Here is a 13,594-nt window from a genome sequence, read left to right on the forward strand (position 1 = left end):
CAAGGGTGTAATGTTTTTGCAGATAGACATTCAATATTTTCTGAAAACGTTAAATAAAACGACGTCAGTTTTTAATTCATAAGGAAATTTGCACTGTTGATTCAGCTGCACATGGGGCCAGACTCTGTCCCCCTCCCCAGTTTTTCACGTCGATCTACTTAAAAAACGGGTTGAAATATTTCAAATCGACATATTTCATTCGACTCCAATGATGTGAATATTACTAGTACTTAATAGACTATGGTTTATGTAATTAATAAACTGTTTTGTTTTATTGCTGTAGGAAATTTATTATTGTTTGTAATCTGATCGCGGCGATTTCCATCGTTGCAACGGAAGGTAAGACTTTCGCTAAATGCGATCTCGCTAAGGAGCTACTGAAGAAGAATTTCTCAAAAGAAGACATGCCAAAATGTATGTTTTGAGTTTTATTTTTATTAATAAGTTAACACACGAAATATATAATTATATATCGTTTATTAATTGAATTTTTGTTGTTCTGTTTTTTTATAATTAATAACAATATAATAAATAATAACAATATAGAATATAATTCAATTATAGTTGACGTTGATCGACCAACATAGTTTAAACTGATGTATTGGATCTTCTTGAGGTCATTTTTGGTCAAAAAATGACCTCAAGATAATTCAATTAATTAAGATTTTTAGTTGAGATAAAAAGTCAGTGTCACGAGCGGGATTCGAACCCACGACCTTCGGCTAGATACGCCGCTGCTCTACCACTTGAGGTATCGTGACCTCGATCCACTCGGACACTAACTTCCCATCTCAAACCAACCTTTTGAATTTTCCCTTCTTTTTGCCATTTTTCTAAATAATCTGTTTAATTCTTGGCGACAAATGAAATCGCCACAGAGAGCTTTAGTCAAGTATACTTCATTTTACATCTTACATCTGAGAGGTTTCGTGGTCCGCTTGACCAAACAAATTCTTTTCAATTAATTTAATTAAGATTTGGTCGAGATAAAAAGTCAGTGTCACGAGCGGGATTCGAACCTACGATCTTCGGCTAAATACGCGCTGCTCTACCACTTCAACTATCGTGAATTCGATCTGCTCGGACACCCACTTCCCATCTCAACCCCGCTTTTTGAATTTTCCCTCCTTTTTGCCATTTTTCAAAAGTCGTGTAAATCTATTTGATTCTCGGCGACAAATGACTTTTTTATCTCAACTAAAAACCTTAATTAATTGAAAGATATTAATTGGTCAAGCGGACCACGAAAACTAGTGAATAAAATATAATATATATAATAAATATATTTTCTTGTAATTGTCTCTTGTATCGCACAAAAACCAAAAAATTCGAACAAAAATAAAATGTAATGAAGTGGACTATGGCCAATGGCGGAATATTTATAACATTACCCCTGAAAAGTCCCTGAAAAGCAAATTAGCCGTTATATAAGGCAATTTATTAATTCTGAATAGGGTTGCTATTATTGTGTTGACTTTGCAAAATAAATGATATTCTGTGTAGGTCTATCGAGGAATTTCCAGTACTCCACCGATTAATCAGAATGAGTGCAATGTATGAATGTAGGCTAGGTTATATGGTTATATTATGGATGTGTTGGCTGGAAGCCGACGACCTTATGCCCATCTCGCTTAAGATGGGTACAAGACCAAGCCACATTTATATATANATATATATATATATTCAATTTCATTTAATTGCTAATTAATAATAATTTAATTAAACTATGGTAAAATACAATGTTGATTTACGGCTTTTAAAGCTTAATTGATAACAAGACAGCTTTCGTAGCTGCTTTACGTTTCAGTAACACGTGTTTCGGCTTCAAGCCTTCTTTAGAACAGTTTTCAATGAGGATGGTGTGAAGCAGAAACATATATGAGTGAAATACACACAAGTGTCGATCAATTCATTCACTCGCAGATCAAGATTTTTAATTTGTTAATTAGTTCTCTCTTTAACTTTTTTTAACGTAACTATTACTAATTTGTATTGACTAATGAAAAAAAAAATTTCTAAAAACTGTCGTAATTTTGCAAAATTTTCAAATTAGTAAATAAGCGTTTTATTGTTTTGAGGGCTTTGCCTCGTAGACAAACTGAGCGGTTACTCAACATCGAAAGAAGAATCTACAGCAATAGGAACAAAAACCATCGGTCTATTTCAGGTATTGTTTTATTCTTTGAAATAAACACAATTTAAACGTGCTTAAATGTTGTTTGCTTTCTATCTTTATACTGACTTACTTAATGAAGGATTACATGTTATAGCCTATTTGTCAAAGTGTCACAACTCTTTGATATAGAGTGGTTAGCATGAGAGATTCTCACGCCGCGGTCGTGGGTTCGATTCCCACCGTCGCCTCTGGCCCTTCTTTCACGATAACCCCCCAATTTGAACACACATATAAGAATTGTCACCATGGCTAATATGCATAGATCATAACGCAAAAAAAAACAACTCTGATATGTTATATGATACTTTGTTGCATCTATTGCCGGTTTGTTATTAAACCAGCAATCAAAAATAATAATAAAATATATTGTTTGTGTAGTTTAGCGAAGAAACCGATTGCGGAACCAAAACTGCAAGGGGAAGATGTAACGCGAAATGTGATGGTAACATAATGAACATAATACCTGTTTCCTTCAGAATATGCTGATCATACTTTATTTTATGTTTTATTTAGCTCTGAAAACAGATGATATTACTACCGCTGCAAGGTGTGCATTACAAATGAACACAGATAGACAATTTAATTTTTGGCCCATATGGAAGAACTCGACATGCCGCACAAACACGCAGAACTACGTTTGTAGTCTCTGAAAAGCAAATTAGCCGTTATATAAGGCAATTTATTAATCCTGAATAGGGTTGCTATTATTGTGTTGACTTTGCAAAATAAACAATGTACAAAAAAATAAACATCAGTTGTCATAAAGTCGATTAATTTTTCGGGAAAAAATCATAATCCTTTTATAAGTTCACTTATTTTTCTTGTACAAAACTAGGGATTAAATGATTTAAAAAATACAATTTCCATTATTTAAAAAATGACGGTTTGTGTAGCCAACACATTATTATCTAAATGGATGAAAATATTACAACAAATTATGGAGCCTTAATAAAATTTTGTCTTAACGAATGTTAACATTATTTTATCATCACACTATTTACTTATTAAATGTACAGGAATATGTAGGAATACAAATATTTTGATTTTTTGGCGCACTGAAGACGTCGAAATGCTGAAACACCTCTGACAGTTAACCACAGCAAGGATATGAAACTCAAAATGAACTAATACGACCAAATTGCAGGTACACGGTAAAAATGTATGTACACCAATTTCCAACGCGGTGCTATACCTGTCATAATATACACATAGTATTCGTGCATATTGATTCGGCATGCACAGGATTACAGCAGAAAAAACATGCAAATGGAAAAGAGTACCTCAGAAAAATTTCTATATCATAGAGCTCAAGCGAATTAGGCATACATTTTGCTTAGAACAAAATTTTTAACTAGGGGAAGATGATGATTCTAAATCAAAAAATGGTTGCTGTTAGTTGACTTTAGATTAGTTTACTAAATTGATTTTTTTTTAACTTGAGTAAAAACATGCCTTCACTTTACCATGTAATAGAGTAGGTAGAACCAACATAGGATGTATTCATACGCTATCTATGTATAATTTTACAAAACTTTCTTCTAATGGTGATGTTGAGAACCCCTCTCGGGCTTTCCCTATCTCTCGCTCTCTCTCTCTCTCTCTCTCTCTCACTCTCTCTCTCTCTCTCACTCTCTCTCTCTCTTCGTATATTCGTTTGCCTTACGTTCTGTTTACTCTTGCACACAGACAAGGAATTTTTTTATTTCTACTAATCACAAAGCAGTCTGTTGTATGTGATCTACTTCTGGTAAGGCCATTGCTTTGACCCCGACATGGCAATTAAAATAGATAGCAATTGTTTTCCTTTTCCTCTTTATTTTCGGAGAAAATACCTTTGCCTTGACAGGCCTTCACAGAAGTATATTCTGTTTACTGATCTTTCCTTTTCTTGGCATAACAAGCACCCTCTTCTTCTCTTAGTATTTTTGCATGCTATCTGTAATTGACCAAACTGAGTTTTGTCCGGCTTTGATGCAGCACGGCTGGAGTAAGGGATAGGGAAAGGGATAAGAGAGGCTAGCCAGCTTTGGGCTATTAATCAGCCTCCACAGCTTTGCCAGCGGTTCCTTGGTGTACGATCTTTGGTGGTTTTTCTTGTCCTAGCTGCAAGAACCTGCACCTACATACATTGCAGATACATAAAATGAGTTCTCTGCGGTCTCCTCCTCTCCCTGGCAGTATCTGCACAGTGTTTTTTCTATCTGTACTCCTATCGGGTGCTTGTGCTTTCTTTAGTGGCAATGTCCTGAATCCTGGTTCGGTTGCGGTTGCCTTCCAGTAATTTTTTTGTAAGTTTTGAAGATGGTCGTTCTATGGATCTCTTCGCGGGCCTCATACCTGTGGTATTGTTCCACAAGGTTTTGGACTCATTAAGGATCCATTTTAAGATGTTTCCTCTTTTGAGGCAGGCTTCTAGGCCGCAGTAGGGTTCCGGGCCCATAGAGTCCATGTTGGCTCCCTTTTTGGCCAACATGTTAACCTTTTCGTTGCCTCTATGCCCCGAATGTCCAGGGACCCATGCCAGAGTTAGGGACGGCTGGTGTAAGGTTAAGCGAGATTATTTTAATAGAGTCTTACCACTGTCTCCGTCCTGGGGTTTTGTTCCACCAACATGAGTGTTTAAATTGATCTCATTAGGGACGAAGCCACAATTAGTAACATTAATTAATTATTTTAATAAAGCGTTAATCAAATACACAAAACGTAATTGTATCGGTGATATCGATGAATAAATTCCCCAGAATTCATCCGATCTTCATCAATCTACCAAATATTGTCAAAATCTAGTTTCCAACACCTGCGTGCCCTGCGTAAATTATATCGCAGGACAAAACTAATTTCTTTAGAGTGGATCGAGGTCACGATAGCTCAAGTGGCAGATCAGCGGCGTATCTAGCCGAAGATCGTGGGTTCGAATCCCGCTCGTGCCATTGACTTTTTTATCTCAAATAAAAACCTTAATTAATTGTAATGTATTAATTGGTCAAACGTACCACGAAATTAGTGAATTTTTAAAACAAAATTGAAAACTGTTTAACTGGATTATTATTTGTATTGAGCTTTCGAAGTATGACGTAATATTTGTTTCCTACGACATCGAGATTCTACATGACCTTTAACTTGTTGGTTCATCACAAAATTTCCAGGTTTAGCAGATTTAAAAATTTGTTGATATTAATTAATAAAACGTTCCGTTGTGAGCACAAGTATTTATTGCTGTTATTACTAGGATATTATTTGCACAAATTTCCTTATAAAAAGTGCGTAATATTCTTTCTGATATTCAATTTTTTCCTCTCTTACAATGTAATAATTTTTTAAGACGAATCTATAAAATAATTGATACTGGTAATTTTTCGTTGTCTTTGTAGCTATTAGTTAGTATCATCCCCGTGTAATATTAACATTGTACATTAGTTAATTAATTTAAATATCCAATTTGATTTTTTTCAATGTTGATAAACGATATGATATAGAGGTTTTTCGGTCAAAACGGACTGATAAAAAGGAAGACCGACTGCGCCATCTTTCCCACATGGTACCAACTCTTCCCTTAACTTGTTACGCTTTCTCATAGGTGGCGGTACATAAACATTATTAAAAATATGTGTACAGCATGTTGGACGAACAATTTTTCACCCGGTTTCATACATGCATCATTACTATGAAAGAAAAGATTTTTAAAAAAATTGCCTGCATTAAAATCTAACTTACAAGAGTTTAGAACTACAATTCGCAGTTCGTGATTTAAATCACTGTTAAATCAAAAACCACAAAAATGGTTTTCTTTGTGTACATTGCAAGCCATATGTAATTGGACGACTATTATCAATTCCAAATTTATATCCTGTACTCATTTTTAATTAATTTATTGTTTTAATGTGTATATATGCAATAAATATTTTATTTTTTTTAAAGTATATTGCTTTGTCTATTATTTTAATAGAAAGTATAAAATTATAGGAGTATAGTCAACCAAAAGAGTGGGGATTGATTTTTTACATATATTTGAATATGTCGTATTTTGTTAACTTTGATTGAATATGTGAGTAAGTACTGTACAAACGTCATGTTCTAGTTTTATCGCTATTTCATACTTACTGCGTCTGAACTTATTAACGAACATCGCTTTCAATATGTAAGATTTCAGAAATCTTAAATTGTTCGTAAATATATCTAGATGCTTGATTACCGTATGTTTTTAGAATCTCAAGATTTATTGTAAGTGTTACAGAAGAAATTGTTTTTATTCTTTCCTTCATAAAAGAATTTCCTTTGCATTATTCCTAATTATTGAATTGTTTAACTGTTTATACTGTGTTCTAAATTTGGATTTCCAATTTCTTATGTGAATACTCTTAATCATTGTAATTTATTTTACTTCACTTTTATTTTATTTAATCGTTTTTACTTTTGATGGAATTTAAACATTTTATTCTGTCTCAAATCTTTAGTTTAGTTTTATACATCCTCGTATATCAATTGTGATGTTAAAAATGCCCCTTAGTGCTAGTTGTTCGTTTTTCTTTTTATATTTTACTTGATAAGTTACTTAGCAAGCATTTGCTTAATAGTAGAAACTTACGAACTTAGCTAAAACAGTATAGAACAGAATGTACAGTTAAAAAATGAGAAAAATTAAGAGCCAATTTTTTTATCGTCGTAGAAAATTCAAATGGGAGCAATGTTTTCTCTACTAGTGTAATTTATTAAGATATACATTCACAGAAAATCGACTATACGACTATATACAATATTATTGTCTGTATGGAGTACTGTTTGTCACATTTGTTTAACAAGTAAGTTTATAAATAAGAATTATTTATAAATTTATTAGTTAAATATGTTCCATACTTAGTACCACAATGTTTCTGCATTTCCACCATGGTGTACAGACAGCATCTACCAAAAATTAAATAAAGCGCAGAGGTAAAAATAAATAGTAACTCGATTAATTGAGTTGTATATTTTTTAATTAATATTGTTGAATTTTTTTTTTAATTTCTTCAAGATCGAAATTTTCACCATCTTTCGACACAGACGTCCGTTATTCTCGGTTTTTGTGGTATTTCCTCTTGGAAAAATATCCATCAACCTAACCTACCCGAAATAAGTTTTAAAGGTTGAGAGGAATTTGAAAATGAACGTGATTTCACTTCATAAATATATTTCAAAACTTGTTTGAACGGTGTTCCTGAAAATTGCTCTCGATAGGTAATTTTCACAACTTGGTTACAACAAAACCACAGCTAATTATAACAAGAATTTCAAAAGAGCATACAAGTATACTTTTGTATTACAATACTTTCTCAAACACTTCTGACATAAACAATCCTTATATAAACGCTGAACGAATAAAACATTTTTTTTTAAAGTAAAGTATCATACATTATGTTTAAATTTCTCTAAGAAGATTCAAACCTGGTGAAAATAATAAAATATTATAAAAATTCGTTAGTATATGTTAATAATTAAAATTATTATTTTGTTGTAATCATTTTCTAAGACGGGTTAAATCTATTGGATTACACGGTTAATAAACGCTCTTGGTAAAAAACCTAAATTTCAATAATTATTCGGAAATCGTGAGATGCGGTCTGGTGTGATGTAGGTTTCAGAAAAACATTTTATTTCGTGCACTCTCAACACGGCACGCAAGAATGGCACAATTACCCAGAAGACAAACATTTTGAGCCCTGAAGATGATCTCAATAAAGATCGAAACGTTGACACGATGAAGAAAATGTTTTTCTGAAACCTACATCACACCAGACCGCATCTCACGATTTCTGAATAATTATCGATTAACGGTCACTAATCACCACACATTAAATTTCAATATTTTATTAGCTTTTAACCTTGATCCAAGTTTTGTTTATATTTACAGTAATATTATTTGTTTTATTTGTAACATCGAGGATTTATCACTATTAATCACCGTTTACTATCAAACGACAATTCTTGGTTCATTAGCCCCGAGAAACAATTGTTTATCTTTTTTTGTCTTTACTCCGTTAAATTTTGTGTCACAACGAGTCGTTTATGCCGCAATGGATAAGTCAGAAACATCAGTCGTCATGGAAATCATTGCGCTACATCGCTAATCACCTGGGTATTCATTTTCGTCAGTTTCAAGGACCATTAAAAGGTACAGAAAGACGGGAGCCGCTCGAGGTGACCTAATTCAGGGCATTCACAAAATCACCAATCAGATATACGACCGTTCTATGGAAATGATACAATCCGAAACATCAATTCAACCGTGTCTGTCATTGAAAACTTGATGGCTGGAAGTCGGGTAATACCAATCTTTCGAACACTGGATCACGGATGGTCTTGAAGAAAAAAGCCATTTTCGCCCTATTTTAATGACAGGGAAAACCAATCTTAAATATGTTTTCAGAGTGACATATTTAGTTTTTTACAAGCCATATCAACTTTCCTTCAAGACAAGGAATGTAATAAAGTTACATATAGTATAGCGTACATTTTATTTATTTAACAATTAGTTATCCATAATGTTATATGTTTTTCATAAGGTCTGCTGTTTGTAAAATAATGTTTTAATTCGAATTTCTTTAAAAACATAAAGTAGTTTTTATATTGTGTAGTTTCAGATTTTCATAAAATTATGTAATTGAAGCAATTAAAATTTGGAAAACTTGTTTATGTACAACCAATGGTTTTAAAAACCTAAAAGATGAAACTAATTCAATCCACTATAAATTTTCAAATAAAAATTATTGTTTTTAAAAATATTTTTATTTTCGAACAATGAAGCCTAGGGAACAATGCGTTTAAAGTTATCATTTTCGTTGTATAGAAAAACTGGACATCAAATAAAACAGACACATCAAATGTACATACATATAATATTTGTTGAACAGACAGAAGGGTGCGGTGGAAAAATTTTCAATAATTCCGCGTTCGGGGCCCGGGAAATAAGGCCGTTTATCCCCCGTCCTCTCTCACATTATGCCAATTATTGAAATGCGCCTTTAAGTAAATGGTAAGTAAGTTTTGAGTAACCCCATTGTCCTCGTTTCGCTCCGGGATCGCACGATCCAGTTAAGCGTACGCCATCAGATTCCCTTTTGTTTCGACGCTTTTGTTGCAATTGCGAGCAAATCATCCTTCTGCGTCAGATTTGAAACAACGTGCAACAATCAGAGGACGACGGTGTTAATTAAGTGCGGATACGCTCGTATATGATGCACCTTCCTTGTGAACCGGGGGGCATTGTTGCGTCGGGCCGACCCGTCTGCTCCTTCTTTCGACCAGTCTCGGGAAGAAGCTTCTGAAGATTACACACCATTATGAAAGAGGGTTTTCGCATCAAAAGTACTGTTTCTACTAACAGATAGTATACACAACAAAAGGATAATACGCTCATACATTGGTAACAAAATTTAAAAATCAACTAAGTACTAAGTAACGTTAAAAATAATTCAATCTATAAAAGCAATAAAGATTATAATTAAAAAATCAACAGAGTAAAACAGGACAAAAATACTTAAAGAAGACCTTGTCACGACGGGAGTATAACTGAATCTTACGCACTACTCTTGCAAAACTTGCTCTCACCGGACATATGGGCAGAAGAATCTGCAAAGCAAAGGATAGTCAGAGCGGAAGTCCTACAGATAGTACCAATTGGGAGAGAGACAGAAATAACACAAAGCGAGGTAATGGAGAGCATACTAGTATTAAAACCTAACAAAGGGCCATGGAGTGACCAGATAGATAGAGCTTTTAGGAAAAAAATGAAGAAACCCTGAGGTCCTTTATACCGTCCATCTTGAACGATTGTATTAACCTAGGGCCGTAGGTTACTTCCTACTGCTTCCTAAAATATCACAGAGAACATAAGCAGACACCAATAGCTTACTGGGGGATAAGTCTTCTTAGCGTAACGGGAAAAGCCCTAGACCTGATGATCTCAGGGAGGATTACGGATATGATATCACAATAAAAGCAACAACGACGCAATCTTAAGGTTGAAAGATGAAATACGTTCAAGCCCGAAGAAAATATCATTGAGCTATCTGACGGGCCGGACTATCTACGGCAACTCGATTCACGCGGCCAGACCATTCAAGGAGTGCCTTCAGAGCTCTGTTTTTGAACCACTCGTGTGGAACATTGTTTTCGATTACCTATTCTCGACACTTTGACATAAGAACCTAAAGTTTGTGGCATACGTAGACGACCAGGAAAAACTAGCGGAAGTAGATTCACCAACGGATGAAGTAAATTAGTACATAGATGAAGTAGTAGTAGATTCACCATGCCCAAGGAAATGCTTCCCATTCTACAATAGATGATTGGTATAATAGCATGAAACTAAGTACAGACATCAATAAAACCTACGGCTTATTGATCCAAGGAAGAATTACAGCATTCCAAATCTTGTCGATAGAGGACAACCCATCCGAGCTACTACTGGCCCATAGTAGCTACTTCTGCAGGTAGTGGAGGGCCAGATGCCAATAGATTTAAAACTCTGCATAGCTCAGACGGGGGTCTTGCAACGTGTCGGAAAGTTCGCCTGTTGAAAAAAAAAATCAAAATGCCATGTCTATTTTTGACAAATTTATACCAGATTTTGAAAATTATTTAGAACGATATGAATTTTGATGGAGTACAGAATTTTCCAGAAAGTAAGAAAGTTAAGTATTAAGTAAGTGTTAATTAATAAAGTTAGGTGGGGGCGTCGGTGGCCGCAGCGGTTTAGGTGTTGACACGGCGCTCATCTCTGAAACGTAAATGTCCTGGGTTCGAATCCAGCGGCCCTGTTTTTGAACCCGACATACTTACGAATGTTTTTGTTTTTTTTTAAAAACACCGGCACCCTGAGGGTTGATATGACCTCTGTTGTTGCGAACCCTCATAAAAATAAAATTAAAATAAATAATCAAAGTAAAGCTAGTCATTCTTAGTTCGATAGGATATCAAACATGTGTACGTCTAAAAATACTATCCGTATATAACAAACCTGCTGAACGTAACAATGAGGAGCTATCGGCGATGTTAAACCACATTCTTATCGCCAAAACCATTGAAAAGTATACAGAAAAAAAACAAAAGAAAGGAAACAAAACGGTCTTTTGCATGCTTTATGTCTTTTCGAATAATTATCAGTTCATTCTAACTTTCATTGACAGACAGAAAAGTAATTAAGTTATCAAATTTTCTTTTGTATTACGGATGAAAATACCCAAAACTATTTTTTAGAACTCTTAATCTACTATCGAGGATGACATTAAAAATGGATTTTATATAAATTTTATGTATAAATTGGGATTGGTTATGGTTAAAATGAGGTATTTTCTATTGAATGTGTCAATTATTTTATGTCGAGTGTGGATTCCAAGTAAGACTTTTTTCGATGGAAAGCCTCTAATAATGAACGGCTGCTGAGTTACAGAGTTGTACTAGATTGGGAAAGGGATGACAGCTGTAAGGCAAAGGTTATGTGTATTTTGTTTTGTTGAGCATACTACTTCATTTATTGAACCATTCTTTCAAACAGGGGAGATGATTCTGTAGGTTTCAGAGGAGACTATATCGGGGTTTGTTGAACAGATGAAGATATCGTATGCGAAGAAGTGGAATGTCTGTACGAATAAAGAATGAGACCATGGATTCTGCCTTGCATAACACCCACTTCGGCATAGCTGATGGGAAAGAAAAATGTACTGATTTGAACTGGAAAGTACCTATTTCTTATAAGCTACACTAATATTAATTGACAAATCACATGAAATATCGAAGATAAGATGAATCAACCGGTCTATATCACGAATTTCTTGAGGATCTGGGATGCTGTCACCGTGATCCACAATAAATTGGTCACATGAAATATCTGTTTATTCCAGATCCGAAGAAAATCCGGAAAACGTGGAAAATTGAAACACCCAACTGTGCTTAACGTCCAACCGCTTGTTTCTTACGGTAGATAAAGAAAGTAATAACTGGCAATGAACCGTAAACGCCACCTCTAGGATTTTCAGGACGGGATTCCAATTTCGAGAAGCAGCGTCGTAACTTTGTTTTGAAACAGCCTAGCTGGAGACACTGACCGTCTCAGCCCGGGCTTGGAATATTCAATTATGCTAAATTGAAGCCGGATTACCGGTAATACATGCAGGACGTATCAAACGAGCTTACACCGTTTCCGAAGTCGAGCCGAAGTTAATTTAATTAGTTAAAAGCGAAACGCGGCAAGTGTAACGAACCGTTCTGTAATTATTTTATTACATCACATATATGCAAATTAACCTGTACAATAACAAATTGGTTTTTGTTTCACGTGATGTTTTCATTGTCAAATGTAATTTAGTTATTTTCTCCTTTCTTTATACTGTACATGCTTAACGAAAATACAAAATTGGCCACCAAATTACCAGTATCATTTCATTACTTTTTTTAAAGAGGGTTTGCCACAGCAGATGTCATATCAACCCTAGGGGTGCCGGTGTTTGTGAAAAAATCCATTTTGTAAGTATCGGGTTCGAATGCAGGGCCGCTGGATTCGAACCCGGGACTTTTACCTTACAGCGATGAGTCATATTTTCATCGTCTAAAGTTTTGAAGCCATCGACGTACATCTATTTTATTAAAATGCTTTGTAATTTTAAAAATATTATACCAGGTACCGTATAAAATTCCCCTTCAATACCTATTTAAACTAACAGATGTATGAATTTAATTTACGCAGTTAATGNATATATATATTATTACGTTAGTACGGGACCTACCCAGCGCTACTAGAAAAAGGTCAAGAGATCATCAAGCTTTACTTAGTGAGAATATTCAGGAGCTTGCCTTGGGTGGAGTTACATTCCTAAAAGAGGCGAGAGATATGAGTGGTGTACATACAATAGTAGGACGACCCGTCGACTACAAACCCAACTCGTACAGATCTATCAGTTCATCATTCATTAGAAAGACTGGTAGAGAACCACATTCGAGAGGCGGTAATGAAGAACAAACCTCTCTGTGAGGGACAATTCGCATACCAACTAGGGAGATCCACATAACTTACCCTGGATGACCTGTGTAAATGGTAACTACCAAGTAAATACAAAGTCCACAAACGACAAGGAGATAGCTGTTATACTTTTTATGGATATATAGGTGACTTTTATGGAACAGAGGGGAAGGACATCCTCACTGTATAGAGAATCAAAAATAGAGTCTCAGAAAAGGTATATCAATGGGTGAAAGAAGGCGTAAGGAACACGATAATCCACCTTGGGCGGTGCGACCATCCGGGCTATGGCCGCCAGGGGATGCTCAAAAAAGGGCGGGGTTCTCTCACAACTATGTGGTCGATGCTGGTAGACCTTCCTAGTGGAACTCAAAGACATTCATAGAAGGGCCATCCACAAAACTTACAAAGTAATTACAGGAAGA

General features: G+C 34.9%; 1 protein-coding gene across 1 annotated transcript; it reads left to right on the top strand.

The window, feature by feature from the left end:
* Positions 1-135: 135 nt before the first annotated feature.
* Positions 136-2,941, top strand: LOC106666694 (lysozyme). Its single transcript, XM_014394050.2, has 5 exons — positions 136-213; positions 284-414; positions 2,079-2,167; positions 2,555-2,618; positions 2,690-2,941. Exons 1-5 carry the CDS (start codon positions 209-211, stop codon positions 2,824-2,826), a joined length of 426 nt encoding a protein of 141 aa, XP_014249536.1. The 5' UTR covers positions 136-208; the 3' UTR covers positions 2,827-2,941.
* Positions 2,942-13,594: the final 10,653 nt, after the last annotated feature.

Source organism: Cimex lectularius, unplaced genomic scaffold (genome assembly GCF_000648675.2).
Source record: "Cimex lectularius strain Harlan isolate CLEC.00 unplaced genomic scaffold, Clec_2.1 scaffold404, whole genome shotgun sequence".
NCBI classification, from domain to species: domain Eukaryota; kingdom Metazoa; phylum Arthropoda; class Insecta; order Hemiptera; family Cimicidae; genus Cimex; species Cimex lectularius.

Excerpts from the sequence above, each read along its gene's own strand:
- LOC106666694 (XM_014394050.2), top strand. Across the intron at positions 415-2,078 it reads AAAAGAAGACATGCCAAAAT|GGCTTTGCCTCGTAGACAAA; the intron begins GTATGTTTTGAG and ends TATTGTTTTGAG. Across the intron at positions 2,168-2,554 it reads AAACCATCGGTCTATTTCAG|TTTAGCGAAGAAACCGATTG; the intron begins GTATTGTTTTAT and ends TTGTTTGTGTAG.